Genomic DNA, 27,866 nt, shown 5'->3' with positions numbered 1-27,866 from the left:
AAGACTTTAGTTACACCTGGAGTAAGATAAAAGTAATTAAAATTAGCTGCACCTTTATCAGCTGTGATAACACTCTTACATAGTGAGTACTTTTTACTTTTGGTACTTTAAGTATATTTTGATGCTAATACTTTTGTACTGTTTTCCTACAGCTTGTATTTGTCACAGGTAGTGATTATTGTAGGTGCCTGGAGGCGTTTCCTAGGGAGAAGGTGGTCATGCATCCTGCAGCCCTGGCTCTTTCTATATGTCAACCCAGGTAATTAAAGATATTTACAGTCATACTACTGTACATATCATATTGCCCGTTCAGATATCGATTCAAGCTTTGTTGTCCTGCTGACCACACACATTTATACCTGCGTGTATTTACTACACAAAGTATACAGCCACGCATATAGGCAGTAAAAACGCTAGTATCTAACTTTACCTGCTTCCCACATACATTAAGCTAACGGTAAGTTAGCTACTAGCTTAACGTTAGCTTACCGATTCCCTGCTAGCAAAGATGAGTCGGGACTTTCTGCTTACAGTAGAGGAAAATGGATGTCAGGTTTATGAAATAATTACTAAAGACACACAGATACGGTTACGTTTGAAAGTACCCATGTCTCCGGCGTCCATGCCGTAGCTAACTCCGACGACCGTGTCCCCATCATCGGATGCTGCGTCCCCGGACAGCGGGCTCCCGTCCCCGGCCTCCGACAGCCCGACCGCTCCCTCTGCTTCCATTCAGCCTCCCGGAGGAAAAACAGGCAAGCCCTCCGATTGAAAGACCCACAGCGACGGTGCGAGAGCAAAGAGGGGATGTGTTATTGGATAAGTAGCTGTAATCAACCTTAGGAATATGTGATAGTAATCCGCGACGGTTCCTTCATGTGTGCGGTGTTTTCCTCACGAACAGCGTCCGCTCCTCTCCGCTCACCGCACTTGCTGCTGATGGTGCTGACTGTTGCCTGGCTCCGTGCTGCCGGACACTGTGGCTCCCTCTGCAGAAAGTTATGGAGAACTGCAGCCAGGAGCTTCAGTTTGTCTGCTTCTGAATCACATGCAGAGGTCAGCTTTAAAGGTCCCCTATTATACAATTTTTCATCAATATATTGCAGGTCTCAGATATATACAAAACATGCCACTCCCATCGCCCCTCTGCCAGATATTTGGTTAAAAAAACCACAATGGTGCTCTAGGAGGAGATTCAGGTGATAAGGTGGGGGGGGGGGGTTATCTTGGTTGGTTATTGGCTAATGGTTAAAACAAGCCAAAACATTGCTATGACATCATAAAGTGGTCAAAATCTGATCAGCTCATTTTCAGACAGGTTTTTATATAAATGGATCAGGACAAAAAGAGAGTGAATCTTTTTTCCTGACACTTTCAGAATCTCTTAATGCAGAGGGGACACATGTTGATGTATAAAAAACATGAAAAAGTGGATTTTGCATAATAGGTGACCTTTAACTGACAGGGTGGTTGCATGGGGAAACACCTGGATCATTGACTACCATAGTTTTGGAGATACAATTGACTTTAAATTATATGTAAAGAGCTAGTCACAGAATGTTTTTAATTAGAGACTCAAGGGCTTTGGGGTGAATCAAAATCTTACTTTGGTTAACTAAACTAAGCCAATATTGTTAACACAACAGGAAAGATAGTAGGCTGCCAACAAAGACAATAGAGGACATCTTCATCACAGCTGTACACATTAAAGCCCCATCAAATTTGAGCTATAACACATATTCCTTCTACCCTTAATTGTAGTATTCCCCTCAGGCCAGTGCAACACGTTAAAATACCTAACCTCATCCTTGGTGTAATCTTTTTATAATACAAACAGGCAGTCTTCTTCAACCACTATTGTACAGTAAATGCACAAACTGTAATGAATCATTACTGTGCCTGTAATCTAAGGTAATGATTTGTCAATTAACAAAACTGTGACATTATTCATTTTTCAACCCAGAAGAAATAAATCTCAGTTTAATTTTAAGCTCCATTGCTCACCGATGAAAGGTTTCCTGACAAACTTTTTTCAGTATGACAATAATTGATTCTCTGTCCTTTTTTTTCACCATTTCCATTACACAGAATAAAAAACGATTTCTCAGGACAAAAAAAAACATCTATTCTACAAGCAAGCAAATATAATATGATACAACATAACTTGACAAATGCAAATGTTTTCCTGACAGAAAAAAATTATGGACAAAGATGTCATTAGGGCAACATTTTGTGCAATTTATTATGAAGACAATGCCACACATGAAGCTGTTAACAGAGGGTCCTTCCCCCTTCTCTCTCTAGAACCAAATGAAAGCAAGTCTGGTTTTCTTCCAAGCAGGTTTGCACGCCATTTTCATCAGGTCTGCTCTGTCCGCCATGCGGGTTTATGAACAGGCCGTCACTGGTCTGGGGGGAAACCCAAACTTTATCCACTGGTGCCAGAGAGAGCCAGAGAAAGGAGCTTATAGTTTCAGTAAGTGAGGCATCAATCATCCATTTACAAGTATTGAGGAAGATCCTTCTCCACCACCTGGAAAAAAGAAGAAGAGAAGGAGTTCAAATCTACTGTCCTAATGAAAGAAGAAGAAGATAAGAAGCACACATTGTATAAACGGCTATTTTAACATACACAGACACACATAGTTTATATGAAAGGCAAATTCATGTTAAATGCAAAATGGTCTACACCAGTCTATGGTCTACACTCCCTCTTGCCTTTTTTATACATTTAAAATCCTAGTTTTAACTTACTTATATTTTTTGCGACAAAATTGCAGAACCTTTTTTTTTCTATAAACAATGTCTAGATTGTTTCACATATTACCAGATAAGCTCTTTCCTGTGTCACTAGGCCCATGAAGGCAAATAATTACGCAGGCGTATTTAAAAGATTAAAACTAAAATAATATATAAATGGTGCTACAGTCAGGCTATATATACGATACTATCGGCAGTAGCGTGGCGTGGGGAAAAATTTAGGGGAAGCCCATTTTTTTGGGTTGGTTGGGGGGGGGGGGGGTGGTCAATAACGTAACCAGATGAGTGATTACAGCGCCCGGTATCATTTTACACACATTTGTATCACACAGATGCAGGACTTGCACACGCCTGTTATCTAACCGACAGGTCCGCACGCACTCTCCAGCGGAAACTCTCGTTTTATTAATTTAAGCATTTTCTTATTAATTTATGCAGACACACCCCCCCCCCAAATGCAATACCAGCCGCTCAATGCGCAGTGCAGATTCGGTAATGAATAAAAAAGAAGCATTCATTCACAAAGTAAATCAGGAGACCTTTAAAGTTTTATGTACACATCAAAGTATCAGTAGGCGTGTATGAAACACATGAATTCAAAAACAATTATTTACAGAAACATTTGCATGCGATAGTCCACCTTCTCTTCCCTTCCCTTTCTAACACACGGCAAGTGCAGCAACAGTCCTCGTCTCTGTAATTAGCTCAGTCCGTAGTCCAAAAGTAACTAAAAAATATAAACAATCTCATCTATTCAGGTGAAATCGCCAGCTGCCTCTGAAGGGAAGCCAGAGCCAGCTGGCTTCCCTTGGCATGGCCCTGACCAATCACAGGTTGGCAGGGGCATCACGTGGGCCTCATCTGATTGGTCAATCCCTCCATTTTTTTCACCAAGGGAAGCCTGATCCGACTGGCCTCCTCTCGCAACAGTGAATGCAATCTACTGTTTCACCATAACATCTAGAGGGGCGCTGTTTGTTTCACTCTTTGTAAAATACTCAATGAGAGTGGGGGAGAGACGGGCCGGCAGCAACACACAGCAAAGGAGAATTATCGAAACAAAACAAAGTGTTTTTATTTATTTATTTAAATTATAACTACAATCCGAAAAAACAGGGGAAGCCTGGCTTCCCTTGGCCTCCGGGAGAAAACGCCACTGACTATCGGTGGCAAATTAAGACAGGTGTACTTACACTTGGATCATTGAGGGGTCCATATCTCTTCATCACCTGACCCTCTCTGTTGATCAAGAACTAAAGAGAAAGAGAAAAAATATACAACTCAAAGACAAACATTTATAGAGACTTAAAATATTAAATACAATCATTATCTGTTTTACATTTATCAGTTCACAGATTTCTTCTGTTAAGTATTATCTACCCTATATAGTTAGGGCACCTGTTTAACGTTGATGTACATGACAGGAATATATGATTACATTTCAGCTATATCAACCATTGTAATGTCTATATATAAAATAACTGATATTTACCTTGGTGAAATTCCACTTGATACTGCTGCAAGAATGAAAACAAATCACATGTTAAAAAATAGACTATGATGATCAATAGTTGATTAATATGATCTGGTTTTAATTCAATCAGTTTGTAGATAAGTGTATCATGTCATCATCAATACTGTATACATGTTATAAAATCACTACTTACTTTCCCAGGAACCCTTTCCCATTGGGCTGACTTTTCAGCCACTTCCACAGAGGATGAGCAGTGTCCCCGTTCACATCGATCTTGCTGAACATGTCAAACTGAGCGTTGTAGGAACTGGCAAACTGCTTAATCTGAGTTTCATTTCCAGGCTCCTTCAAAGTAAAACAAGATGAGAGAAATAGACGTGTCAGCAAGAGTCAAAAGCCATACAGGTTAAAGTGCCCTACTAAACCAATGAAGAAAAAGCAAATGTTGGTTTAGTGTACTACAATGTGATGTCCCCTTCTGTTGAATAGGCCTTTTGCAAATATTATGGCTAGATTCCATCTTTTGCAATGTGACCTTTCTGTTTCCAGTTATGTGACATTTTCAGATCTCCAGCTTGTGTAATAATGCCTTTTCTAGCTTTGCACGTTAATAAAACTCTGATGTGTTTCGTACCTGGTTTCCAAACTGGTTGGAAGGGAAGGCGAGGATGCGTAAACCTCTCTCAGCGTACTGGACGTGCATTTCCGCAAACTGAGAGTAGTTTACTGGGGTTTTACCTCATTTAGAGGCAAAGTTGGTGATGATGACAACATCCCCCCTGAAAACACAAAGAAACAGATGCATAAGGATTTAGTGATGGTATGTTTATGGTATGCTTTAGTACATTTAGGGAAAATAAAAAGACATACCTGTATTTTTCTAGGGAAACCAGATTCCCATCAATATCTGTTGCTGAGAAGTCATAAATAGACGTGGCCCTCTGCCAGTCCTCTGTCGGAACAGACTGTGAGGAGGAAAAAAGTTGAGTTAAGGGAGCTTATTTTCAAAATGCACTTTTATGCTGCTTAAGGAATATCAAATAACAAAAAATATGACCCAGCAAATATATCACAGACATACGCATTTCCCCTTAAAATGTATTTGTGAAGACAGCAAAAAGAGACAAATCTCTTTTGTATGCAAATATTTAAATACTAATATCTTAAATAATAGAACATCCTACACAACATAAAAAAAGATTAAAAGAACACTTTCAATTATCAATTCAGTTGGAAATAATGTGCCATCTTCCAAAAGCAACATAATCCAGAGTTTCAGTCCTACTTTTTTCTTACCATAGCCTGCAGCAGGACAGAGAAAAGGACAGTGGACCCTAACAGGCGCATGACTGCCCTTCAGTAAGCTCCTCTGAAGGCAGAAAGCGATACAATCTGTAAAGCGCCTGAGTAATGTTCTCTACACCCTCACTGTCAGACCACAATCCGACCACTGAGGATGAGGACGCGATGCAGTGTCCTCAAGTCAAGGGAGCGGGTGATCATTAACAGAACTGATAAGCTCTGATTCTCCAATAGGTCCCTCTCTGCTGTTGGCTAAAACCTCTACGTCAGACAGACACATGTACTGCGGTCCACAGTCCACAACATTTGGTAACTTCATAAAGAAGGTTCTCAAAGTCCTCAGACTCATTAAGAGAGCCATGTGGGGTTGAGCCTCTTGTGGCGAGCATTAAGAGCAACAGTCTGAACATTACATAAACTACTTATGAGATTAATATTGAAATGAAAAACAGCTTTTTGCAGCAGTGAATAAGCACACATAACCCCTTAAATCTCATAAAAGTCACAAGGTTGAGCCCAACACACTTGTTTATTCTACCAATTTATCATAACAAAACAAGAGATTTTGTGTTTCAAAATAATCTGTTTTTTTTTTTTTTAAATACTCTGCTCTGTACCTGCCCATGGACTTTTCCAGAATATTTTTTCTGCAAAAGACAATCCGTAATAACCTGGAGAATGACCAGGCAAAACCTTACATAACAGGCTGAGTGGTTGAGCAACACACTTATCTGATTTTTTTAATCCAGCTGGTTACACAATATAAGCCCTATTCCATAAAAATCTTTACGGATAACTTACTGTATGATTCAAAATATACAACTAAAGAGCCAAAACTATAATTTTCATTGATTTATTTAATCAATGAAAATTAAATAAATAGATAGGCTTTGAAAGATAAATGAATTTGTATTTTAAACATCCTATTGTGAATTGGAATACACGAAAAGAGAGAATAGAGATATTACACATTTTATTTGTATGATAAGATTAAGCAGTCACAGCCAGGAGCCCCCTTCTGACATACTATTGGCATTGTTAACACACATTTATTGTAAACTTCTTTGCAAGATTGAACTGTATGAAGTACATTTACTCAAGTAGGCAACTGTCTTTAAATGTAACCTTGACATACTTGTACTTCACTTAAATACCTTAATTTTTAAACTACTTTATTATTCTACTCCACTTTTTATCCCTTATTTTCAGATAATTCCCTTCTTTGATTAATATTTTGTGGGACTTATTGTTTTAATGATGCTGGTAAAGTCAATTTGATTTTAATACTCATATACTAACATAACATTTCAGCTGTACCGAGCATCGACCTTGTGTTATGAAACCTTCCAATGACTGGTCATGTTGCTGCACTTCAGACTGATAGCCTATCAGCTGACCCCAGCTGCAGCCAGATGATGGGTTGTGCTGCTGCCGAACACATCCAATATTTTACGAATTACACTCAGTCATATGAACTGTTGAACTATTATTCTCACACTAAAAACCTTAATGAAGTAATATGTAGGTACATATGCTAGTTGCACTATGTAGAATCACGTTTATGAACTTAAAGGCTATGTTATGCAAAGCAACGAGGAGCTCAGATTATTGACGTTTTGGCTACAGGCAGTAACTTTACCAGATATACCACTCATTATATTGATTATATATAATTTGAATCAGGAGGACAGCGGTTGTTTCATGTGTCGATAATAGCCTGGCATCACTGTTACGCAGATAGGAAATCAGAGCAGCACGCGCACCATAGGCTACATACCAACAACCATTAAGGTTTACGTTACCGTTGTAGATAAAACAAAGTAAAGTACCATCGCCAGTAGTACTCCACTGCTCGCCACCGCTCCGAATGTCAAAATAATAAATAATGACCTCATCTTGGTTATCAGAGAGGCCACATTTATCTCAAAAGCTGCTCTCGTTGTTGATCCCTCCGCCCCGCAGTTTGTTATGAGACCGCACCGGAAACAGAAGACTGAAAACAAAACTACTGACAATTAATTTTTTTTATTATGATGACATTTTGTGTCGTTAAAATGATTATTATAGTATATTTATTATTGTACACATAATACAAATAACAAGTTTAATTTAGAAACGTAGTCTTTATGCTAAGCTCCACCCACATACTGCTACTCAGTTTACACGTCATCAGTTTGCGTCGGTTAGACTGTAACGTGCATAGCGTGTCGCATGTACACAGGAGCTAAAGGGATAAATTAACAAATATAAACAATTGTTTTTGATAAAATATCAAACAAGTTAAACTTTTGAGATACTATGGATGATGAAGAGGAAACATACAGGCTATGGAAGATCCGTAAAACCATCATGCAGGTGGGTTAGATTTCAATGTGTTTTTAGCTTCATGATTTAGCATGTAGCTTAGCTGCGGTGCTCTGTGATGTTAGAAACAACTGAGTTTTATTTGAATTTAGATATTTAGATCAGTGTCACTTCTCTAAATTCCTGAATAAGTTTGATTTGCTTTGCACATTTGGTTAGAATTGTGTTTCAAGAAGCACAATTCTGTCTGCCAAAGTGCCTTTAATCCGGTCAACAAATCTTAACTTTGTTTTAAGTAATAGTAAGTGTAAGTAGCTGGCCCACATATGTAATATGTTGTAGTTTCAGATTATGATGGTTACTTCACAACATAGTTCCCTCGCTAAACCAACAAACGACGCTGCATGAAAATACAATGGAAATACAGACGGTAGTAGAAGTATAGGAATATGACAGGAAATAAATAAATATCACATTTTACGAATAAAACAACCAGCCATTGATTCAGAGTTGCTGAAAGAAAACAAGGCTTTCCAGAGTGTCTGGAATTAGTCCGATTCATTATTGGGATCCTAAGTCTATTTATATGAAGAAGGAAGAGCCCATATCCATGATTTATATTAGCCAATCATGGGGGGATTTGAGCAGACCACTGAAGCAAGATAAACTTGAATTTGCTAGAAATAAAATAATCTGGTGTCCGTATTAGATAGAAAGTTTTGTTTTAAATGTAAAATGATGAACCCTTTTCCCAAAATGTCTGTATGTGATCACATGACCAGAACAAGTGGATGAATGTACTTTTGTGTGTTTTACACTTATAACAGGTTTGAGCTATTGGAAACATTTAAAATGTGGTCCATGTAGGAAACATTAGAACATTTTAAATCTCAATGTAATCCGGAGAACTACATGGACTAGAAATATTTTGCTCTTGAACATTATGATTTGTACCATACACTCAATGAATTGATGGTTTCATCTGTCCCCCCTCAGCTGTGCCATGACAGAGGCTACCTGGTGACTCAGGACGAGTTGGACCAGACGCTGGACGAGTTCAAGAGTCAGTTTGGAGACAAACCCAGCGAGGGTCGGCCCCGGCGCACAGACCTCACCGTGCTGGTGGCGCACAACGATGACCCCACCGACCAGATGTTCATTTTCTTTCCTGGTAGGTTAAGACTTATTATTAAATACTAGGGGGATAGAAGCCCTCTGTATACAAATACGAGACTAGTGTATAATCGATGGTTGTTCCTTTGAAACATTCAGCGTTGTGATATTATTAAGTTATATTTTTCTTCACTTTGTAGAGGAGCCAAAGGTTGGAATCAAGACGATTAAGATGTACTGTCAGAGGATGCAGGAGGAAAACATTACACGAGCCATCATTGTTGTTCAGATAGGCATGACACCATCAGCCAAACAGGTAAACACACACATTATATATTATTATATTAAACAACTGATGCAAAAATGTATTTGAAAAACAGAAAGATTGCAGAACCTCTCTTGTATTAATTCTGTGACTTTCTTCTCGTCCTTTCACTTTTTTTATTTTGATCTCTTTGTTAACATGTTGATTGAAATGTCTCCCTACAGTCTCTAGTTGACATGGCCCCCAAATACATTTTGGAACAGTTCCTTCAACAGGAGCTGCTCATTAACATCACAGAGCACGAGGTAAACAACAGACTGATGAATCCACTGAATTGCAATCCCTTTGACACCATATTTAAAACTCTAACAGACTATGCCTCTGATGTAGAATAGCATTTTACTTTCTGGATTCTTTTCTGTTTTTCAGCTTGTTCCAGAGCACATCGTTATGCTAAAAGAGGAAGTGGTTGAACTTCTGCTAAGATAGTATCCTTTCACTGCACTGCACTGTTGAGATTTGCCGGCAGAAAATGCAATTTGACTTTGGAGTACTTACTATTCATAACAATTGTATAAAATGGCAGTTCATTTACCTAAAGAAAGATACTTTGTTTGGTTTGTTTTACTTCCTTAACATTTTGTCTCAGTAAACTAAAGGAAAGTCAGTTGCCGAGGATCCAGGCTGGAGACCCCGTGGCTCGCTACTTTGGCTTGAAGAGAGGACAGGTAACTCATCCAGAGGCCCTTTTACTTAAATGCATAACATTATCAGTATTATGTGACTACATGGTGCTTTATATTTGATCTTGGGTTGGTTCTTTGGTAAAATGATTTTCAGTAAAGGAGAGTGATAACACAAATTGATTTTTATAACCACTACTTGTTACTAGACATGTTGTGTGAAAGACATTTAAATGATCAGTTCGTTTTTCTACGAGGTTGGTCCTATTATACATTTCCTCCAGCATTGTTGCTTGTTTCCAAATCGCATCATTTACCTGTGCAAATAGATTTGTAATACTACTGATAACGGTGGCCAAAACTATAGACTGGCACCAGGACAATAATTCTGCTCCAGGCTAACATTCTGCTTTTCTTTCTACGACTTTTCCAGGTAGTAAAGATCATCAGACCCAGTGAAACAGCTGGGAGGTACATCACATACAGACTGGTGCAGTGACAGACAGGTGAGTGTTATGGACAAATATGCAGCTTGTTGAAAGGTCGAGACAGCCACACTGACAAAATCCTTTTGACAGCGCATATATACTCATGCAGAGGCTGAATTTTTGAGTTGTACTTTATTCCACACATACGTAATTTGTTTTTATAGTATTTACATTTTACTTTGATGGAAGTTGGGACTATGGGAGTTAAGGGATGTCACCTCACTGAGGTATCATACATCCCAGCTCAGACAAAAAAAAACAGGACGTAGAGACGTCAGCCGTACAAGGTCTGTTCATGCTCACTCAGTCGTAGGTAGTCTTTCATGATTTGCGTGTGTGAATCACAAGGACGTAGCTGCTTTGAATAAAATGTAAAGTACTCTACATGTTTTTTTTTTTTCAGTTATTCTCCTGTATAAACATTTGAGGACCAGTGAAGGAAACCTGCGATGTTACATCTTTCATTACGCATCCGTGGACGATCCTTCTACTTTTGAATTGTTTAAATTGTTTTCTTATATTTTCTGACTTTGTAAAATAAAGTATTCCAAAAAAGAAAATGTTATAGTCGACATCAATCCCTTTGTGCACCTAAAAGTTATAAACTTAACACACCTATTCTATCTACTTTATGCTGTAATGATTTGAGAAGCCTACCTTCTTTTTACTTTTGAAAGCCATGCAGTAGCCGCTGTATCCTGAAGCTTTTAGAACAGTCTTTGTGCTTCACATGCTGCAGTTTAAACCTCCACCCACTGTAATAAACTCCTCACTGCCCTCCCCACTAGCAGGGAAGTGAACACAGCTGAAGTAGAACAGTCAGAGGCAGTCTGCCGTCATTCAGTTCCTGCTCACTGTTTTTTTACCGGTTCCTTATTTGTCTAAACACAAACAAGACATCAAAGCAAGGTTCTAAATGAAATGACAAAACACAAAAACCAGTGTAAAATAAAATGTTTATTAAAATAGACCAAAACATTCAAAACAAGGCAATACAGGCGACATTTATAAAAAAGACTTCTACATTTATTTTTAAAATGTTAGTGCTGAAATAAAACCAGCAGCACTTTTAAGATCATTCGCTTTGAATTCCTGCACATTGTGATGTTACTTACTACCTGCCTTTCCTCAAGCACGCAAGAGCAATGAGTAAAATGCTTTAAAAATACAAACTGGTGCAAAAATAGTTTCTTAAATCATCTTGAGTCGAAACCTCTGGAGTAAGCGTGCAGACATTTTGCTGCCAGGATAGATCAACACACACGTACAAACTTTAACAAATAGAAACCCAATCACTCCTGTAAAGACTTCACATACACACACACGAGGACTTTAGTAAAGATATCAGACAAACTCGGGCCCGCTGTCCCTGTTCCTGGTCAGGGGTAATTTCGTTCCAGACAAACGTGACAGTGGATGCCCCGACAAGCTAAGAACGGGGGAGCAGGGGTAGTTGTTGTTGGACTGGTTCACGTTGAGCTCGGCCAGAGAGACGCTCAGTTCCTCCTCTGTCGCTGTGTCTTCATCTGGGGGTCCGCTGACTGGCAGGGCAGGAGGCTCCACTTTGTCGGGGGTTTCTTCCTGGTCCTGGTCTGGTTCTGGTTCTGGTTCCGGGTCGGTCAGGGTTGCAGACTGGCTCGACAGGTCCAGGCTGTCCCTGTAGCTCAGCGGCTCGTCGTCCATGCTCACCTCGCTCTCCTGCTTCACCAGGCTGCGGGGGGGTGCGGCCCTCTGACCGCTGTCGTCCTGCTCTGAGTCGGAGTCAGGGAGCTGCTCACTGGACCCCAGAGACCCTAAAGAACTTCCTGAATGGAGATAAAGAGGCCGGTGGTACCACAGGGGTAAAAAAAAAGAAACGGATCATAAATAAACATTAATGCAGAAACTTTGAGATGACATTTTTCAAATACATATGTATTCCGTTCATTTAAATGACCATGAAGATGCAAGAACATGACTTGATGTATACTCATTCAGGGGAATTCTGTTCATTTACAACCGTAATATGCAATTATGCTTGTATGGCGTTTTACAATACGTACCACATCCCTCCTCAAACTTCTCAGATTCTGGTTTATTTGGCTCCTCTCCATCAGCGGCGCTCTCAATCTTTTCATCTGCAGTACCGACCTAAAGCAGAGATTGTTATCAAGTCAGTCAACCTGAAGTGTTATTTTTTTTCTATAATGGACCATAAATCAAACGACCAAAGCAGGAGGGTGAGCTGGATTCAAATGATTTGCAGCTGTAGGTCATAACTCTGGATGAGCTGATATTTTACTGCTTCTGTTATTTACCTTTCCACAGAAAGAGGGTTGGACATTATTAGCAGCCTCTCATTAAAGGGCCCATGTCATGCTTTTCCGGTTATTACCCGTCCCCTTGTGTGTTATGAAGGTTTTTATGCATGTAAATGGTGTGTAGAGTCAAAACCCTCAAAGTACACCCTGTAGCAAGTAAAACTCTAACACAGAAAATACCTCCCCAAAACGCCTCGTTGGAGATACGTCCATTTGATTCTTCCATTTCGTTCCGGGTACGGCATGATGTCAAGCCGTACCCGGAACGAAATGGACCAATCCGTGGAGCCGTTACGTTACGTCCGCAGAGCCGTTACGTTAAGCCCCCGCTGATTGGTCCAAATTGACCAATCCACTGACTTTCTCACACACATCTGTGTGCAGGGAGCAGGCAGCTCAGCTGATTTCTCCTCCCTGGCTGCAGGCTGATAACAGACAGTTGGGATCGCAGCGAAATTCTCTCTGCAGACCCATTCTCTCTGCAGACTCATTCTCACAGCGTTTATCAACCTTTTTCTTACTCAATATCAAGCCACACTTATTGTTTTTACTTCGGCTGTGACTTTGTGTGTGCTCAGGATGAGTTTGGCTGTGTTTCGCTATGTATCCTAAACTAGGAAACCACACCTCCACGGAGCTCAGCGCGATTCACAACGTCCCGACCAATCAGAGCACACTGTGCTCACAGGGAGGGTGGGGGCTGGAGCTTTTGGAGCTACAACGAGCCATTAAAGGCAGAGAGTGAAATTCAGTGAATACACGTAGTTTACAGAGATGCTGTATGAGAAACCAATGTGAGTTTGGAAAATTGCACAATATAAATCTATTCTAGTAGACCTCAACAATGGAATTATGATCAGTGGAAATGGCCATGACATGGGCCCTTTAAGACAACCTTTTGATATTTTCACGGGGTGCCAATTTACATTTGCCTAGTGACCACAGAGGGTCTAATATATGTACGCACCAAAACTTCTCTTCCACTTCTTATGAAAAAGTAATCATCTTAGTATACAAAGTTATGTTAAATAGCAAAGTCACACACTATAAATATATTTAAATAAGTGATTTCAAGTTTTCAATTCTAAATATATTAAGAGTAAATAGTCATGCTAGCTGCTGTAGGAGGCTATTCTTTTTCTTCAGGTGGAAGCCCTCATATATCAGACTGAGAAATAATGTATTAATCCCCGGGAGGAACTTGGATTTTGTAACAGTAGCTCCATATTGGATGATACAAATATTTATATAAACATACACAAGTTAAATCAGTAAACATTTTACCAGAATATATAACCAAATATGAGAAAATATGTATATTACAGTAAATAAAGTAGTGTTATAATACATTTTTTATAAATGCTGAAAACCAGATAATTGCTTTAAAATGTAGTGTCATACAGTAATAGTACTTTGTACAGTTGAATAAATATAATTACAGCAACCTGGTTTGGATGAACTGAATGATAAGTTGTTGCCCGTGGCGTCATAAATCTACAGCAACATGAAACAGGAAGTCACACTCGGTACCTTATCAGAGGGATGAATATCCTCCTGTCCCACCTGCTGGGCAGAGGAGGAATCTGAGCGGATGTTTTTGTGTGTCTGAGAGGTTTTGGACTGGAAGATGGATGAATAGAAGACGATGAGACACTCAATGATGCGAGCCTGGTGGGGGTAATCGACCAGAGAGGAGAGGGAGATGGTGGCTCCGGTGGGACGGGGGCGCATCAGGGAGGGGCCGAACACAATACCCAGGTTACTGGGACTCATCTTGTTGTCCTCCTCCAGCTCTGCAATCCTGGAGGGAGGAAGATAGAAGAATGATCAAGACAAGCTATGTAGAGTTTGGAGCCGTTTTGTAAGAATTGCCCCTTAAAGTTAATACAAGATCCGGATAAAGTTTAAAGTCATTCATAAAGCATTTAGCTATTAAAAGAACTCCTAAGGTGATGAACTGAAGGGAGCAAGACTTGAAGAGTCTTAACAGTTTCTTAAGCAGAGAAGAAAACGGCAAAAAAACTGATATTTCTCAGTGTTGAATGACAGTGAGGTAATAAACACCACAGATGATATTTAAGCTACATGCCAGCAACCACTGCTATTTAAAGACTGAAAGGCAATCACAGATATTGTTAAAAGCTCTTATTTCATTTGTCCTATTAATATAAAATAGATTAAGTACTTAAATAAATGTTACGAGATAACTTTAGAGTATTTTTCAAAATGTTTGTAAATGGTGTCCTGATTGTGTCGTTTTTTTATTTTTTATAAAAGACTGACCTCCGGAGGTGGCGAATGATGTAGCGCAGCGTAGCGACGTTAGCTTTGGGCGGCTCCTTCAGAAGCTCCTTCAGCTTGTCCACCAGGACCAGGACCTCGGGGTCGCTGTTGGGGCCCAGGTCCACCAGCTCGGGCCCTTTTCCCACCGCCGGGTTGATGCTGTTCGACTCCACCTCCTCTCCCTCCGCTGTGTCAGCCTCTCCCTGCAGACTCTCCTTCGCCAAACCCATCAGACTGTTGTACAGGCGGAACAGCATGATGGGCTCTGGCAGCTGGGGGTGACGGATACAGGAAGACATTTTAGAGAGACTGAAAACACAACCTTTAATATATGTGATTGTATTAGTCTGTTGACAGTTCTTAATAATACTAAAACCCTGCCACTATGAAAGCTGCCATGGTTCCACATCTCACTATAGGCTCTTGTGTTCACTCCTGCATGTGTACCTGTCGGAGGTAAAGCTTGAGCACGTTGCTGATGTCATGCGGTGAACACTGGGACAGCTCCACCAGCTCCTTGCCGTTCTCAAAGGCCTGACACAGCTTCTCCACCCGAGTCTTCACCCCGTTCACCCTGTAGATGCCCTGCAAGGAGGAAGTAGACAGTTTAAAACACGTCAGTGGCAAAGACTTCCAGCGCTCAGTTTAATACAAACATTTTCACTGCCTCACCTTCATCTTGAGCGCCCGTCTCTCTATCTCAGAGATGCACTTGGTGATGATGAAGGGGATGCCGTCGCTAGCACAGCTGGCTACCTGAGAGAAGTCCCTGCCGAACAGCTGCAGACGGCCCTGCAGCTTCTTGTGACCGCACTGGATGGCCAGAGTCTCCAGACAGCGCTTGTGACACGCCAGGAAACACTGAAGACAGAGAAGAACATCTCAAGAACCTGGTGTGATTATCATTGGGAGTCTCTCTCTGCAGGTCTGATGTTAGCAGATGATTACATTATTAAATAAAAGGACTCACCTCCTCGCACTCGGCCCCCTGGAAGTAAACGTAGCTGTCACACTCGCGGCACTTTGACGGAGTGCGCAGCTTCCTCAGCCGGTGGGTCAGTGCTGCTTTAGACAGGCCGACGTTACGGAAAGGTCTGGTGGACACCACCACGTCAGGGTCCATGCCGTTCATGTCTGAAGACAAAGACGCACATCATACACACTCCGGAAGACTCATACAAGATTCACAGCAAAGCCATTTGAAGAGTAATATTGGGACTGCATGCTATCACGGAAGCTGGGAGAGGCAAGTGAGAAAAATAACTGGAGATCCTTTTAAAGAAGGTTGGTTTTTCTTTTTCAATGCTCCTTAAGTATATATACCGTTTTTCATTATAACATATTGTGGCTAGAAATGTGTTTAAAATTGTCGCTTATCTGACATTAAGGAGAACATGATTTATTGATGTCGTATGAATATTACACCAACCAACACTATTTTAATTGACTTTTTAGACAGATTAACCTGGCTAAATCACCTTGTATGAGGAAATAAACATTTTTCTTCCCTCTTGCCTCTCAGGGTTTCTGCATTTTATTGTAATGTCACATCAACGGCGATTACAATCTGTAAATCTTACTTGGAGATTCAAATGATGTTATATTCCCGTCTTTCTCATCTGCGTCCTCATTGGACGACATTGTCCCAGTGGATGACGTTCGAGCAATTTTACTGACATCACCTAAAATGAATAAACACCTTAAGTACCATCTCACACACACACACACACATTGTGTGTTTTCCTTTAAGTGGAAAAATGTAATCTCTTATGGTTTATCACAGAGAGATATCCTGGTGTTACTGTGAACACGTTTCAACACAGTTCTCACTCACTGGAGCTGGCAGTAGGCGACTCTAGACCCGCCTCTCCTCCAACACTGTCGTCGCTCACTGTTGAACCCCAAGACTTATGTCCCTGCCCTGGGGATGACAAAAGGACAAAAATATGTGAATAGTCGGCATCAGAGTAATGGATCTTAGATCGGTTGAAAGCACTTTGGTAACACTGTGTGCTCTTGTTACTGTTGTTCACTCTTGAACAATGAAATTAGTAAATGAAGCACAGGCTGGATGTCTCAATAGTAGTCCTCTTTATAAAACTACAGCTATCTTGCATCTGCAGAAGTCGTCACTCACTCTTGCGCTGAGCCTCGGCGTCTCTGCTGTCTCCTGCTGCTGCGTCCACACTGGTGGCAGGACTGTCCGTGTTGAAACTGTCATTCCTTGGTCTGTGGCCATGGCTGCAATGCAGGAATATGAAACAGTTTTTTGAAAACTTAAAAAGAAAATAATCACTCTTAATACCACTCATGATTGCAGGGTGAATATGAAGCTACAGCAAGCAGATTAGATTAGTTTTGCACAGATGCTGGTCTCATAATAGCGAGCTAGCTAGTTAGGAGACAAGAGTGTTAACCCAAATATTATTATTATTTTTGGTATATGTGCTGAACTATTTATTGGTGCTTTGACTTCCTTAGTCTTTTCCTGTGTATTTTGTTATATTTGGACAGAGCTAGCCTAGCCACTTCCCTTTGTTTCCAGTTTTTTTGCTAAGCTAAGTGGCGAAAGCTTCTTATTTACTGTACAGATGTGATACTGGTATCAATCTTCTCATCTAACTCCTGGCATAAAAGCAAATCTGAACTATTTCCTTAAGGTTTTAATTGAAACTGCATATTGGTGGATCCGACTGATGCTCTTACTGTGACGATGAGCTGGAGGGACAGTAGTTCTCAAACGTATAGTGAACGTTGGGCTGCTCGGGCAGCTGCAGGTCTCGAACGTGAGCAGCGTACTGCTGGCCCGGGTCGTACAGCTTACTGCTCTCACACAGAGTCTGGTAGTGGACCGGCAAGGCCACAGTCTGCATGTGCATGAGCTGGTAGTACGAGATGGTCGCCTGGTGGAGGGAAGAGTGACAACATAAGGATCAGGGGAGAGTTTCCATCACTGCTCAAATCTGGAGGATAGAATATAGAGCACTATAGGCACATTCAGAACAGGTAAGAAGCCGATAACATTTGGTAACAGTGAGATTTGTTCTGACCGAGCGCAGGGTCTGGTCGCTCTGTTTGATGACGTCCTGCAGTTGTCTCAGCACTGTGACCTTTGTGTGCTCCAGCTCCTGCTGCTGGGTGGTGGCGTCTGCTATACATGTCCGGTAGGTGGCCTCCGCCTCGTCTGACTGCACACACACACAATTTGAATTTGTTTTATTTATTCTACACCAAGTATTATTGTTTGGAGTACACACCTAAAACACAACAGCAGTATACATGTACACAGGAGTAGATCTTCAGCACAAATAGTCATTTTAAACAGAGACCAAACATTACTCAGATAAATCAAGGATGTAAACGTGGCTGTTTTCTATCTGCAATAATGATACCAGTATATCCAATAGAGGAATACTTTAGAAAAGAAAGAAGTGCCTGCAAAATATTTCATAAACAATGCATTGCAACATGGTATTCCCATACATTAAATACAAAATATGTTTTCCTTTCAAGACCTTTTGAATATTCCTGTTATTGTTGGTGTTCTGCTATTAAGGCACAAAGATGATCAATGTGACAATGTAGCAACCAGATCATAATCAGTTAAATTCACCACGCAACTCTGATAACATCTAGCTCTTGAAATATTTTAACATGCAAATCAATAATTGTTTCATTCCTGAAACAACAGATAAAGCCATGAAATAAAGTGGTTGACAGTAACCTTGTTGCGCGCCTCCTCCTCCACTCGTTTCTTCTTCTCTACAGACTTTGCTGTAGCCCCTCCTCCTTCCTCCTCAGCGCGGCAGGCTGCAGTTTTGGCCTTCTCGTACTCCTCACAGCGGACCATAAAGGCTTGCTTAGCTTTACGCAGGTTCGCCTCACACTCCATCTAAAACAAACAATTGGTGGTCCGTATGTTATTGTAATTTAGAGATGAATAAAACGGTATATTACTACATGTGCGCACATAAATATAAGGTAAGTACCAGTTTTCTCTTAGCTCGAATCCAGTGTTCCTTGATCTCCTTCCGTCTCTTCTCATGCTCCTGTTTACGCTGCATCAGAGGCTGCAGAGAGCACAGGCACATTGCAACACAATGTGAACAGAGTCAAACACGCTAGTATAATGGACATGAGTGACTGTCACAGGGTGATCCATGTAGCAACAAACATCAGTAGAGCTTACCTGGATGAAGGTCTGTGTGTGCAGGGTGGTGTTGGCCTGCTGCAGCCCCACACTCTGCTCCTGGTCCTGCTCCAGAGCCAGAGAGTAGATGGAGAAGAGCGGCATCTGGGGCTGGAGGGAGCGAACGCAAACATTAAGGAGGTTTGATGAGTAAAAAAGAAAATTAGTAAAAGCTGTAATGCTTTATAGTTTCAGAGAGAACACTTGAGATGTATTCAGAAATGAAATGGTAAAACAAAAAAGGACTTTTACATGCGTTATGCTGTGTTTGCAGGAATGGTACAATCTCTGGAGGCCTTTGGAGAACTCCGTCTCTGTTAAAAAAAAATGACAAAAAGGGTTAGCAATGTTTTGCTTCAAGTACAGCTAAAACTACTTTCCCTATATCTGTATATACATTTGAAATAAATGAACTCAAAATGTCCCAAACTTGTGTTATGTTTATATTTTCTCACATAACCCATTACATTTTTTTTACTTAAACATTTTATGATTTTGGCCATAGCTTGAACATGTACCCCAATGAGACAAATATACACCACAATAATATACATCTATTGTAAACATCACATCAACACATTTCCTGTTAATCAATAATTCGATTTTTCTAAAAATAATCCAAACACTGAGGCACCCCCGCTCACCCAGGGAAGTTCTCTTCTCCACGTAGCTGATCAGGTCCTTCATGTATTTGGAGATGGTTTTGGCGTAGAGCAGAGCGGAGTCCACGCCTCCCTCGCTCTGCTGCAGGATCACATCCACCTCCTCAGCTCTGCCTGCACAACAGCACACAGACAAACAAAAACAAACAAACAAGTGTGAAGTGGTGATCTCCAACATCCTGTGTTACATTTGGGTGCTGACTGTTTGTTTGTGATAAAGAGTTTCTGCAGCTGGCACTTAAATTGTACCACAGTATTTACGTCAGCAGGGGGAGACCTATTAGATATCGAGCATGTTGTAAAACATCATAATATAAACGGATGAAAGAGTGTACAAAAACTAGGGTGCCAAACCTTTTTCACCAGCCAAATGGGCAATGCATGTTCAAATTTGACAAGCCATAGAGTGATCTGCTTAACACTTACTTTGACACACAACAATATGAACATTTCTTGAAAAAGTTGCATTTCGAAAGGACTAAATGGAAAGACAGAGGTGCAGAAGCTTCACAAACTGCAGCCATGATGGACTTAAGAGAGTCCTCTAAATCTGAAGTGTGTGTGTATAGGAGCATCTGGTCGCCGTACCCATGTAATGCAGGTCGTTCCTGATGTGTCCGCTGTCTGCCCCATGGCCTGTCGAAGCGTACAAGTTCTCCAGCGACTACACCGCAGCACAAAGAAGATTATCACTGTCACACATTAATGCTCAACATTGACTAAAGAATTTCTTTATTTCATCCCAGAAACAGTTTTGAGAGGAAAATCTCCTTCTGTACAGTAATATATTTGGTTAAAAAGTTGACACAGTTCATTAGACAACAATCTATTTGTAATAAATGAGCAGATTGTGATGAACTCACCCTGCTCCTCTCAGTGGGCAGCTGGGAGAGCAGCGTGCTGCTGTCCACCTCTCCGATCAGCAGCTCAGACACACTGAGGAGAAACAACAAAGAAACCTTAACATCGACCATTATGAAATAAATAAAAACGTTTTGTAAATATGATATGGTTGGGATGTCGCAGATGGTCATAAAAAAACATTTCAGTTTTGTTAAAAATGGTAATATGTCATAAGGGACTTTAAAAAGCCTTTTTGGCTCTGTGAAAATAATCAGCATGATGAATGAAGCAGTAACAATTATCTGTGTCTAAAAATGACCAAAAAAAAGGCAGATTTTCCAAAATGAAAACAGAAAGAAGTCTTTGTAGGAAGGCTTGAGAGGTACTAATTAACCAGAGACAGGAAGTGATAACATGTAATGATTTGCATTACTTTTCTCTACCTTTTATGATCATAATCTCCAACATTTATACTGTGTGTGACATCATTCCATTTTTTAACAGATCCCTCATCAAATCAAGAAAAATCCTCTTTTTGACGTCCTATATTTTGGTTTATCGAGTTGAGGTGCTTGCTGAAATAAAGGGTGAGGAAAAATAAAAACAGCATCTCCATCTTGTTTTTCTCTTCATGACAGACAATTAGTCAAACAGAGGAAGAGCGGAGGAGAGAATGAGGAAACAGACACGTCAGGCAGATTTCAACTGTCTGCCAGCTCACTTCCTCCTGAGCTCTGTGACAGATGTCTAAACCCTGAAGTGGCACAGACACAGAGCATGTGATGTCCGAGAAATGTACGCCGATTACACATTAAACTGAGACGTCCCTCTACTGTGGGTTTACTTTCATTTATCATAATGTATCTTTTTAAAGATTGAAGACATAGTTAAAAAACATAAATCCCGGAAAAACATTTAATGTCATGTTTAATTATAAGTCTGATTTAAAATCCTTTCAAGAGCCTGAAATAAAGAGACCGTGTTTGTGATTTGTTATCTTCTCCGTCTGTAAGCAATCTGTTCACAGAGCAGTCAGGCAGTCAACAGCAATTTCAAGTTTTGGTTTTGTGTAACACGGCAGAAAAAAAAAACCCACTTCCTGTTTTCAGCTCTGCCTGATGCAAATGTGTCACCATCGCTTCACTTCTCTCTACAATTCCCAAAAACAGAATACTTTGTACGCATTGACCGGCACGCGCTACCTTTGTCTGTAAAAGAGGTAATACCTGGTTTTATACACGGAAACCTGTGTCCACATCAATCTCTGTAGCAAGGACAATAACTATCAGTAATAGTCACTACAGAGAACTGTAAATGATCCAGCAATGGTGACAATTCAATCTTTACCAGGATTTTTGACAACAGAGAGAATTAAAACAAGTTTTTAAAAAAGTTACGATTGTATTGATTCATTATTAATGATAGAGAAAGTAATAGAGTAGCAATATCACCTTTTTGTTTTCCAAAGATGTGATATTGATGTACAGAGCTTTCTATATTTATGTTTTGTAATTAAATGGGCTGTATTGTTATAATTAATTTAGATCTCTATGATGTGAAATTATGTATAGCTTTCCGTTTTAGTTTAGTTTGTGTGAAATAATGAGTCTTGTATGCATCTCAGATGTTTTTGTATGATGCGTTTTGTTTCATTTTTTGTCACTGAAATATTGTTTATAAATTACACAAACCCCACAAGGAGTATATTGTTTTTGTTGATGCCGTTATTAATTGAAGCTAATCTAAATAAACAAAAATACTGGTGTTACTTTAGGATAAAAAATAAATTACATAATCTGATCATGTTGCGAAGATGTATCAGATACTCACTTGCTGCTAAAAGCGACTGCGATGGTTTCAATGGCCTTCTCAAAGTCATTTTTATCTGCCTCGTTACAAGCCTCATAGTGGAAACCTGAAAAATCACAACCAAAGCATGTGTTCAGGTTTCAGTTGTGGTTGGAAATTAAAAATGATGAACAAATGAATTCACACACCTGCAAATGTAACTATCTTTATACATGAAATTACCAAAGGATGTTAAAACAGTGGAAGGAACCTTTAACAACTGACTGACCTTTGACCTTGGATATGAGCTTGCCAGCGGCGGTGAGGATCTCCACGGTGTTGAGCAGAGGGTACGTGTTGATGACCTGACGCAGCACTCGGAGGACCTCCCCCAAACACTCGTGAGCCACGGGACGCTGACTGTCCTTACCTGGACGAGAGGGAGGAGATGGGGCAGTTAGATGTGCAACAAGAGGAGATAATAGAAGACTACATCCTTTTTCATTCCATAAGCTACGAGAAAAAACAAAGAATTGACACTTTAAATGGATGCAATCTGTTTACTATTGGACTCCTGGAAGCCATAGTTTATTATATTTCAGCAGTTTATAAACATTGATGTCAGCAACTTGTATCTTGTTTTAGATCCATCACATCAAAGTGAAATGATCATTAGAAATACTGGAGATGAATTTGGGTTTCTCAGATGTCAGAGTGTCCTTGAATGCATCAATATGGGATAGTTCAGTGCATGCAAGAAAACAAATTACACTGGAATCATAAGTTATATGATTAGACGAGGACATACGAGACAAATACACATGATTGATATTGTTGGACCAGAAATAAAGTGCATTACATGGGAGGGTTAGGGTTAACCCTAAGACATGTTGGGAGACACTTTCTCGCCTTTGCCTGTAATGTCAGGCAACCAGGTTAGGTTTCTGTACAAACTGTGTTACCAGGCTGGCCGTTTCACTGTTTCCAGTCTAGATGAAGTTTCATATTTACCATACTGAGTTATATCAATGTTCTCATAAAACTTTATTTCCCAACATGTGAAACAATTCTTTAAAATCTCTGCAAGTCAATGTTTCTGAATAGTGGACATCACAGGGAGACGGACAGTCTGAGCAGACGGTCAGGTCAGTGATAACGGGCAAACAGGTTCAAAATGTCAGACAGTGTCAACTCCTCTGCTTTGATGTCACCGGTGACCCATCTGCAGCCCGCATCCTCCTTTCCTCTAAACACACTTGCACACAGGGATTGGATGGCTAGCTTCTTTCCGTCTAATGTCGCAACCTCACACGCCTCGGTACACCCTTTCTCTAAATGGAGGCAGCTCAGGGAGGAGGCCAGAGGGCAGCCGACCCACCCCTCCCTCAGTCTGTCGGAAAATGTGTGTCAGAGTGTCTGAGCAGCAGGGTGACCTGAACACTGTGCCAGAGAGGAAGTTATCTTCTCTATTGTTTTGCAAGATTAGAAACCAATTCTGGTACATCTGCTTTCTGTGGCTCATGAAAATAATTCATCTCACTTTCGAGTCGAATGGTTTGATGAGGAAACAACGGTGAGCTACAGATTAAAGGGGCTGCATTGTATACGAGGTTAAAACTCTGATTGTGCTGCAGATTAACAAAAGACCTGACGTCGCAGTGATGCAGCCAGCCTATCAGAGGAGGAAGTGTAGGACGAGGCCCTTCTTTCAGAGGCTATCCATCATGGCTTCCTGTTTTAGAAAGCTGGGTGGAGAGAGAACAGAGCCAGATAACGGCCGACAGAAGACACACAAACAAAGACCTTTCTATTTCATCTGGCCCACAAAACTCTGCTCTAAAAAAAGCTTCTCAACACTTGGAAACCTTCAAACAGGGAAATATTTCAGTTGTTGAGCAGGTGGAGTCTACGCTCCATGAAGAAAAGGTATAGGTGTTTTTCTATTTTAAGCCGCGCTGCATAGTACAGGAGGGGAAGAGTGTGTGTACGAGGCTGCAATAAACAAGAAGCCGACTTCCTGCTGGAGACAAGAGTGCGGTCGGAAACGCAGCCTTCACTTGGAGAGAGGACGCTCACAGCCACTTGTTAGCTTGTCACTTGCAAGGTGGCTCCACCCTCACTTTTCCTCCTCCCCTCCCCCACTCGCTACGCACACGTGTTGGTAAAGAGAACCGGTGTACGATCTACGAAAACTGTTTTTGGATACATTATGTCCTCTCATGTAAGCCCATTGTTATCGACTCGAGCATTTAACCATGAAGAGAAGCTAAAAGGCCAAAAAATTTTGTTTGGTCTGCAAACTCTTACAGATTCATATCTTCATAACACAGAAGAAACTGACATACCGTTGTATTAACCAGAATAAAAAAAAAAAAAAGTATAACTACTCGCACAAAGAGAATATATTTTATCTCCACAGTAGTGAAAACAAGCCTTTTTCATGATTGTAGGTCTGTGATCCCAGCACTGGTTCAAACCCAAAGCACCACAGAAGACATGTCCTCAAACTCTTTTCAGTGCCTTGTAATTTGTCAAAAAGGCAGCATCTGACAAGACAGACAGGAGCCCGACAGTAAATCTGTGGGGCCTACAGAATCATACTCAATGTTAATGTTTCTATTGGATTATTTATGTCTGGTGTAAGTTTGTTGCCAAAGCTTTTAAAAACTTAAGGCTTTGGTGGGTAACACTGAAGAATCTACATTTTTACAAGTTAACCAACAAAAAAACCCAGCCCAATGCCCCCTACTCTAGTCATGAAATAGAATGAAAGTAGCTAGGGACATTCCAAAAAGACAACTCAAATCTGGCAGGAAAGTGACACATTTCTTAACACTCATACACCATCCCTTCAGGCCTCTTTAGTGTTAATATGTCACTGTGCTCACCTTCAGCCAGCACCACATCCTTCAGTTTCTCCACAGCCTCTGCGAAGCGAGCCACGTCCCTCAGCAGGGCGGGGATGTCCTCCACCTCAATGGCCGTGCTCTCTGGACCATCAGACGGAGTGGTGGGGGCGGAGGCCGTCTTCCCCTGGCCTTTAGAGAACACCCAGGACTGGAGAGGGAAACCTGAGGAGAACAAATGCATTGTTTAAGTCATTTATCTATAAAAACTTGTTTCTGTTCTCTTCTAAGGTGTATATATATTTTTTTTTTTAAGAAAGAGATTTCAATACCTATCATGTATTGGCTTATAAATAATACCACCTTCTCACCAAACCTTGTACATACAACAAAATCCCCCTACCACCACCCCTAAATCTCACTAATTAACTTGTTAGGTCATTTTTGCTTAATTCATAGAAAATCCAAAGTGTAAATGCAATATTTTGCAGTTTTATGTATGTAAAAAAACGGTGCTGGTTTGCTGATCTTGTTACCTTTAGCTTGAATGTACTACTTTTCACTTTTGTTTAATCTGTTAATTATTTTCTAGATTAATAATTTAGTAGTTTTGTCTGTTAAATGTCAGAAAATAGTGAAAGATTATCTATCCCAGATTCTCAAAGTGGATTTAACATTTTGAGCACTGCTATTGTGTCTTCTTTCTCCAGATTTGGCTTTCTGTTTCAGCTCAGGTGTAAATGTGGTGCACAGGAGACATCACCAAGTCTATAAAATGAATATATGGATGTATAGTATGGATGTGTTGAAGCAGACCTGCAGCACTGGCGTGTCGGCTCAGTGCAGTCGGCCTCTTCAGGGTGGACACAGGAGAGCCCACCCCCTGCATGGCCGCCAGCTTGCTGTGGTGGATGCTGGGTGTCCCGGGGCAGGAGACGGAGGAGTCCAGAAGCCCGGCAGAGGTCGGGGTGAGAGTTGAAGCGGAGGATAAGGGTGAGGAGGAGAGGGTGATGTCAGCTGCATCTTTCCGAGGCTGCTCCTGCAGGATGGAGAGCTGAGAGAGAGGGACAGGAAGAGAGAAAAGGTCACAACGATCACATGATTTAACCTTTCCCAGATGAGCATGAGGGCACCAACAGGACCCCTCTCTGCTTATGTGGCCTTAAACACAGAAGCGCTATTGTTGGTAAACACACATGTGAAGGCTTTCACAAGATCCTGTGCTGCGTTGTGCAACACTTCCTGACTCCAAGCTGTCGTCGGGTGTGGCGAACAGAGCGGAGTGTAGAAATGTCATTTACTGTTTGGAATACAAACTGTGATATTTTTCTAAGAAATGACACTCCTCTGCCAACAAAACACAAACTAGGAGGCACCGAATTGTTGTTTTTTGGCCTGGTTGATGCATCTCATTTCCAACTTTTGGTAGACTTATAGCTCAGGGACTTGGCTTGGGACACTGCCATATGCTCTTTAGCAAGGCACATAACCCCTAACAGCTCAGGTCACTATGCTGCGACATCACTCCACATTGATACACTTGTTTAAATTTAGAAATTTACAACAGAATGAAAAAACATATGTTCCCTAAGAGGATAAATTAAGTATATTTTCATTATTAGTGCCAGCCTAACTCACGGCTACAAAGAGTACAAAAATAAGAAATAGAAAAGCATCCCATATATATCTATATGATAACATGCATAAGCTCAGACATACCTGCTTAAGCCACACGTTTTGCTTGCTGGGCAGTATGTCCAGTCTGTCCTTGCTCTTTGCCTCAGCTTTCTTAACTCTCTGACTGGTAGAGTAAGGGTTGTAGCTGCCCTTACCGACCCGTCTCAGCATGCTCCTTCTTCCCCCTTCTAACTAAAAGCACCAGCAACTTCTTAAAACTGATCTCACCAGAGCATTCACACACTGCAACCCGCCACAGCTTCAGTGGTAAACCCCAACATCAGAAGTTACACTTCCTTTGAGTCAGATGAGTCAATGTGCAGTCAGGCTCACATCAAAATGGAAGTCAAGACTAAAGTAGTCAAACAGCAATAATGCCCACAACAAACACTTGACTAAACAAAAAGTATGTGTGCAGCTAGGCAAACATCATAATGATTTGACTAGGCTTTTTAAGACATTTTACCCAGTCAGACTACATCACAGTCAAAAAGCATTCATGATCACACTAAAACTTGACTAAACAACACTTATATTTGGTGGTGTGCAGTCAGGCACACACCAAAATGGATGTCAAGACTAAAGCAGGCCAAAAGCATTAATGCTCACACAGAAACTTGACTAAACAAACTTATATTAGGTAGTGTGAGTGAGGCACACATCATAATAATTTGACTGGGGTTTTGAAGTAGTTTCACCCAGTCAGACTACAGTTGAAAGGCATTAATGCACACACAGAAATTGACTTAACACAACTTATATCTGCTGTTAACGACTGCACATTCACACACAAACACAAACTATCACCACTTGTCTTGAGCCCTTTCTGTAGCCTGTCCCTCCAGCTGAAGGTCATCTGACATACACACATACACACACACACACACAC

At 40.8% G+C, this 27,866-nt stretch overlaps 4 protein-coding genes across 9 annotated transcripts in view; 1 reads left to right on the top strand and 3 right to left on the bottom strand.

The window, feature by feature from the left end:
* Positions 1-914, bottom strand: part of pip5k1ca (phosphatidylinositol-4-phosphate 5-kinase, type I, gamma a) — a 45,202-nt gene extending 44,288 nt beyond the window's left edge. For all 3 annotated transcript variants that reach the window (XM_034147662.1, XM_034147661.1, XM_034147665.1), the window contains exon 1: positions 606-914. In XM_034147662.1, coding sequence (XP_034003553.1) covers positions 606-732 — 127 coding nt within the window. In that variant the 5' untranslated portion in view covers positions 733-914. The remainder of the gene's footprint in view (positions 1-605) is intronic.
* Positions 915-2,214: 1,300 nt separating this feature from the next.
* On the bottom strand, positions 2,215-7,521 carry gpx4a (glutathione peroxidase 4a). 3 transcript variants are annotated; one of them, XM_034147680.1, is made up of 7 exons: positions 7,366-7,521; positions 5,105-5,199; positions 4,869-5,013; positions 4,428-4,579; positions 4,253-4,277; positions 3,954-4,013; positions 2,215-2,533 (listed from the first exon to the last, which is right to left on the bottom strand). In XM_034147680.1, exons 1-7 carry the CDS (start codon positions 7,429-7,431, stop codon positions 2,501-2,503), a joined length of 576 nt encoding a protein of 191 aa, XP_034003571.1. In that variant the 5' UTR covers positions 7,432-7,521; the 3' UTR covers positions 2,215-2,500. The 3 variants fall into 3 exon arrangements, with proteins under 3 accessions (XP_034003571.1, XP_034003570.1, XP_034003573.1); XM_034147679.1 differs by having other exon boundaries at positions 7,339-7,511; XM_034147682.1 differs by lacking the exon at positions 7,366-7,521 and adding an exon at positions 5,531-5,714.
* Positions 7,522-7,688: 167 nt separating this feature from the next.
* Positions 7,689-10,949, top strand: polr2eb (polymerase (RNA) II (DNA directed) polypeptide E, b). Its single transcript, XM_034147297.1, has 8 exons — positions 7,689-7,891; positions 8,837-9,011; positions 9,154-9,269; positions 9,443-9,523; positions 9,648-9,706; positions 9,868-9,946; positions 10,335-10,407; positions 10,793-10,949. The coding sequence occupies exons 1-7, from the start codon at positions 7,835-7,837 to the stop codon at positions 10,398-10,400; spliced, it is 633 nt and encodes a 210-aa protein (XP_034003188.1). The 5' UTR covers positions 7,689-7,834; the 3' UTR covers positions 10,401-10,407; positions 10,793-10,949.
* Positions 10,950-11,326: 377 nt separating this feature from the next.
* Positions 11,327-27,866, bottom strand: part of arhgap45b (Rho GTPase activating protein 45b) — a 16,853-nt gene continuing 313 nt past the window's right edge. The window contains exons 1-24 of one of the 2 annotated variants that reach the window (XM_034147713.1): positions 27,020-27,802; positions 26,117-26,354; positions 25,343-25,525; positions 22,744-22,884; positions 22,497-22,581; positions 20,687-20,759; positions 20,412-20,487; positions 19,806-19,937; positions 19,414-19,475; positions 19,162-19,272; positions 18,962-19,042; positions 18,697-18,864; positions 18,023-18,160; positions 17,679-17,875; positions 17,110-17,213; positions 16,807-16,893; positions 16,553-16,654; positions 15,943-16,106; positions 15,645-15,833; positions 15,420-15,557; positions 14,973-15,244; positions 14,220-14,490; positions 12,432-12,519; positions 11,327-12,194 (exon numbers count right to left, since the gene is read on the bottom strand). In XM_034147713.1, coding sequence (XP_034003604.1) covers positions 11,734-12,194; positions 12,432-12,519; positions 14,220-14,490; positions 14,973-15,244; positions 15,420-15,557; positions 15,645-15,833; positions 15,943-16,106; positions 16,553-16,654; positions 16,807-16,893; positions 17,110-17,213; positions 17,679-17,875; positions 18,023-18,160; positions 18,697-18,864; positions 18,962-19,042; positions 19,162-19,272; positions 19,414-19,475; positions 19,806-19,937; positions 20,412-20,487; positions 20,687-20,759; positions 22,497-22,581; positions 22,744-22,884; positions 25,343-25,525; positions 26,117-26,354; positions 27,020-27,148 — 3,690 coding nt within the window. In that variant the 5' untranslated portion in view covers positions 27,149-27,802 and the 3' untranslated portion in view covers positions 11,327-11,733. Of the gene's footprint in view, positions 12,195-12,431; positions 12,520-14,219; positions 14,491-14,972; positions 15,245-15,419; positions 15,558-15,644; positions 15,834-15,942; positions 16,107-16,552; positions 16,655-16,806; positions 16,894-17,109; positions 17,214-17,678; positions 17,876-18,022; positions 18,161-18,696; positions 18,865-18,961; positions 19,043-19,161; positions 19,273-19,413; positions 19,476-19,805; positions 19,938-20,411; positions 20,488-20,686; positions 20,760-22,496; positions 22,582-22,743; positions 22,885-25,342; positions 25,526-26,116; positions 26,355-27,019; positions 27,803-27,866 lie in introns of those variants that run through there. The other variant, XM_034147712.1, reaches the window with a different exon arrangement.

This window comes from Trematomus bernacchii, unplaced genomic scaffold (assembly GCF_902827165.1).
Source record: "Trematomus bernacchii unplaced genomic scaffold, fTreBer1.1, whole genome shotgun sequence".
Taxonomy (NCBI): domain Eukaryota; kingdom Metazoa; phylum Chordata; class Actinopteri; order Perciformes; family Nototheniidae; genus Trematomus; species Trematomus bernacchii.
This window is presented reverse-complemented; position numbering and strand designations above follow the sequence as displayed.

Bases quoted from the DNA above. Each gene is read 5' to 3' on its own strand.
- polr2eb (XM_034147297.1), top strand. From the start codon at position 7,835: ATGGATGATGAAGAGGAAACATACAGGCTATGGAAGATCCGTAAAACC. The intron at 9,270-9,442 runs GTAAACACACAC...GTCTCCCTACAG, and splicing joins TGACACCATCAGCCAAACAG to TCTCTAGTTGACATGGCCCC. The intron at 9,947-10,334 runs GTAACTCATCCA...CGACTTTTCCAG, and splicing joins TTGGCTTGAAGAGAGGACAG to GTAGTAAAGATCATCAGACC.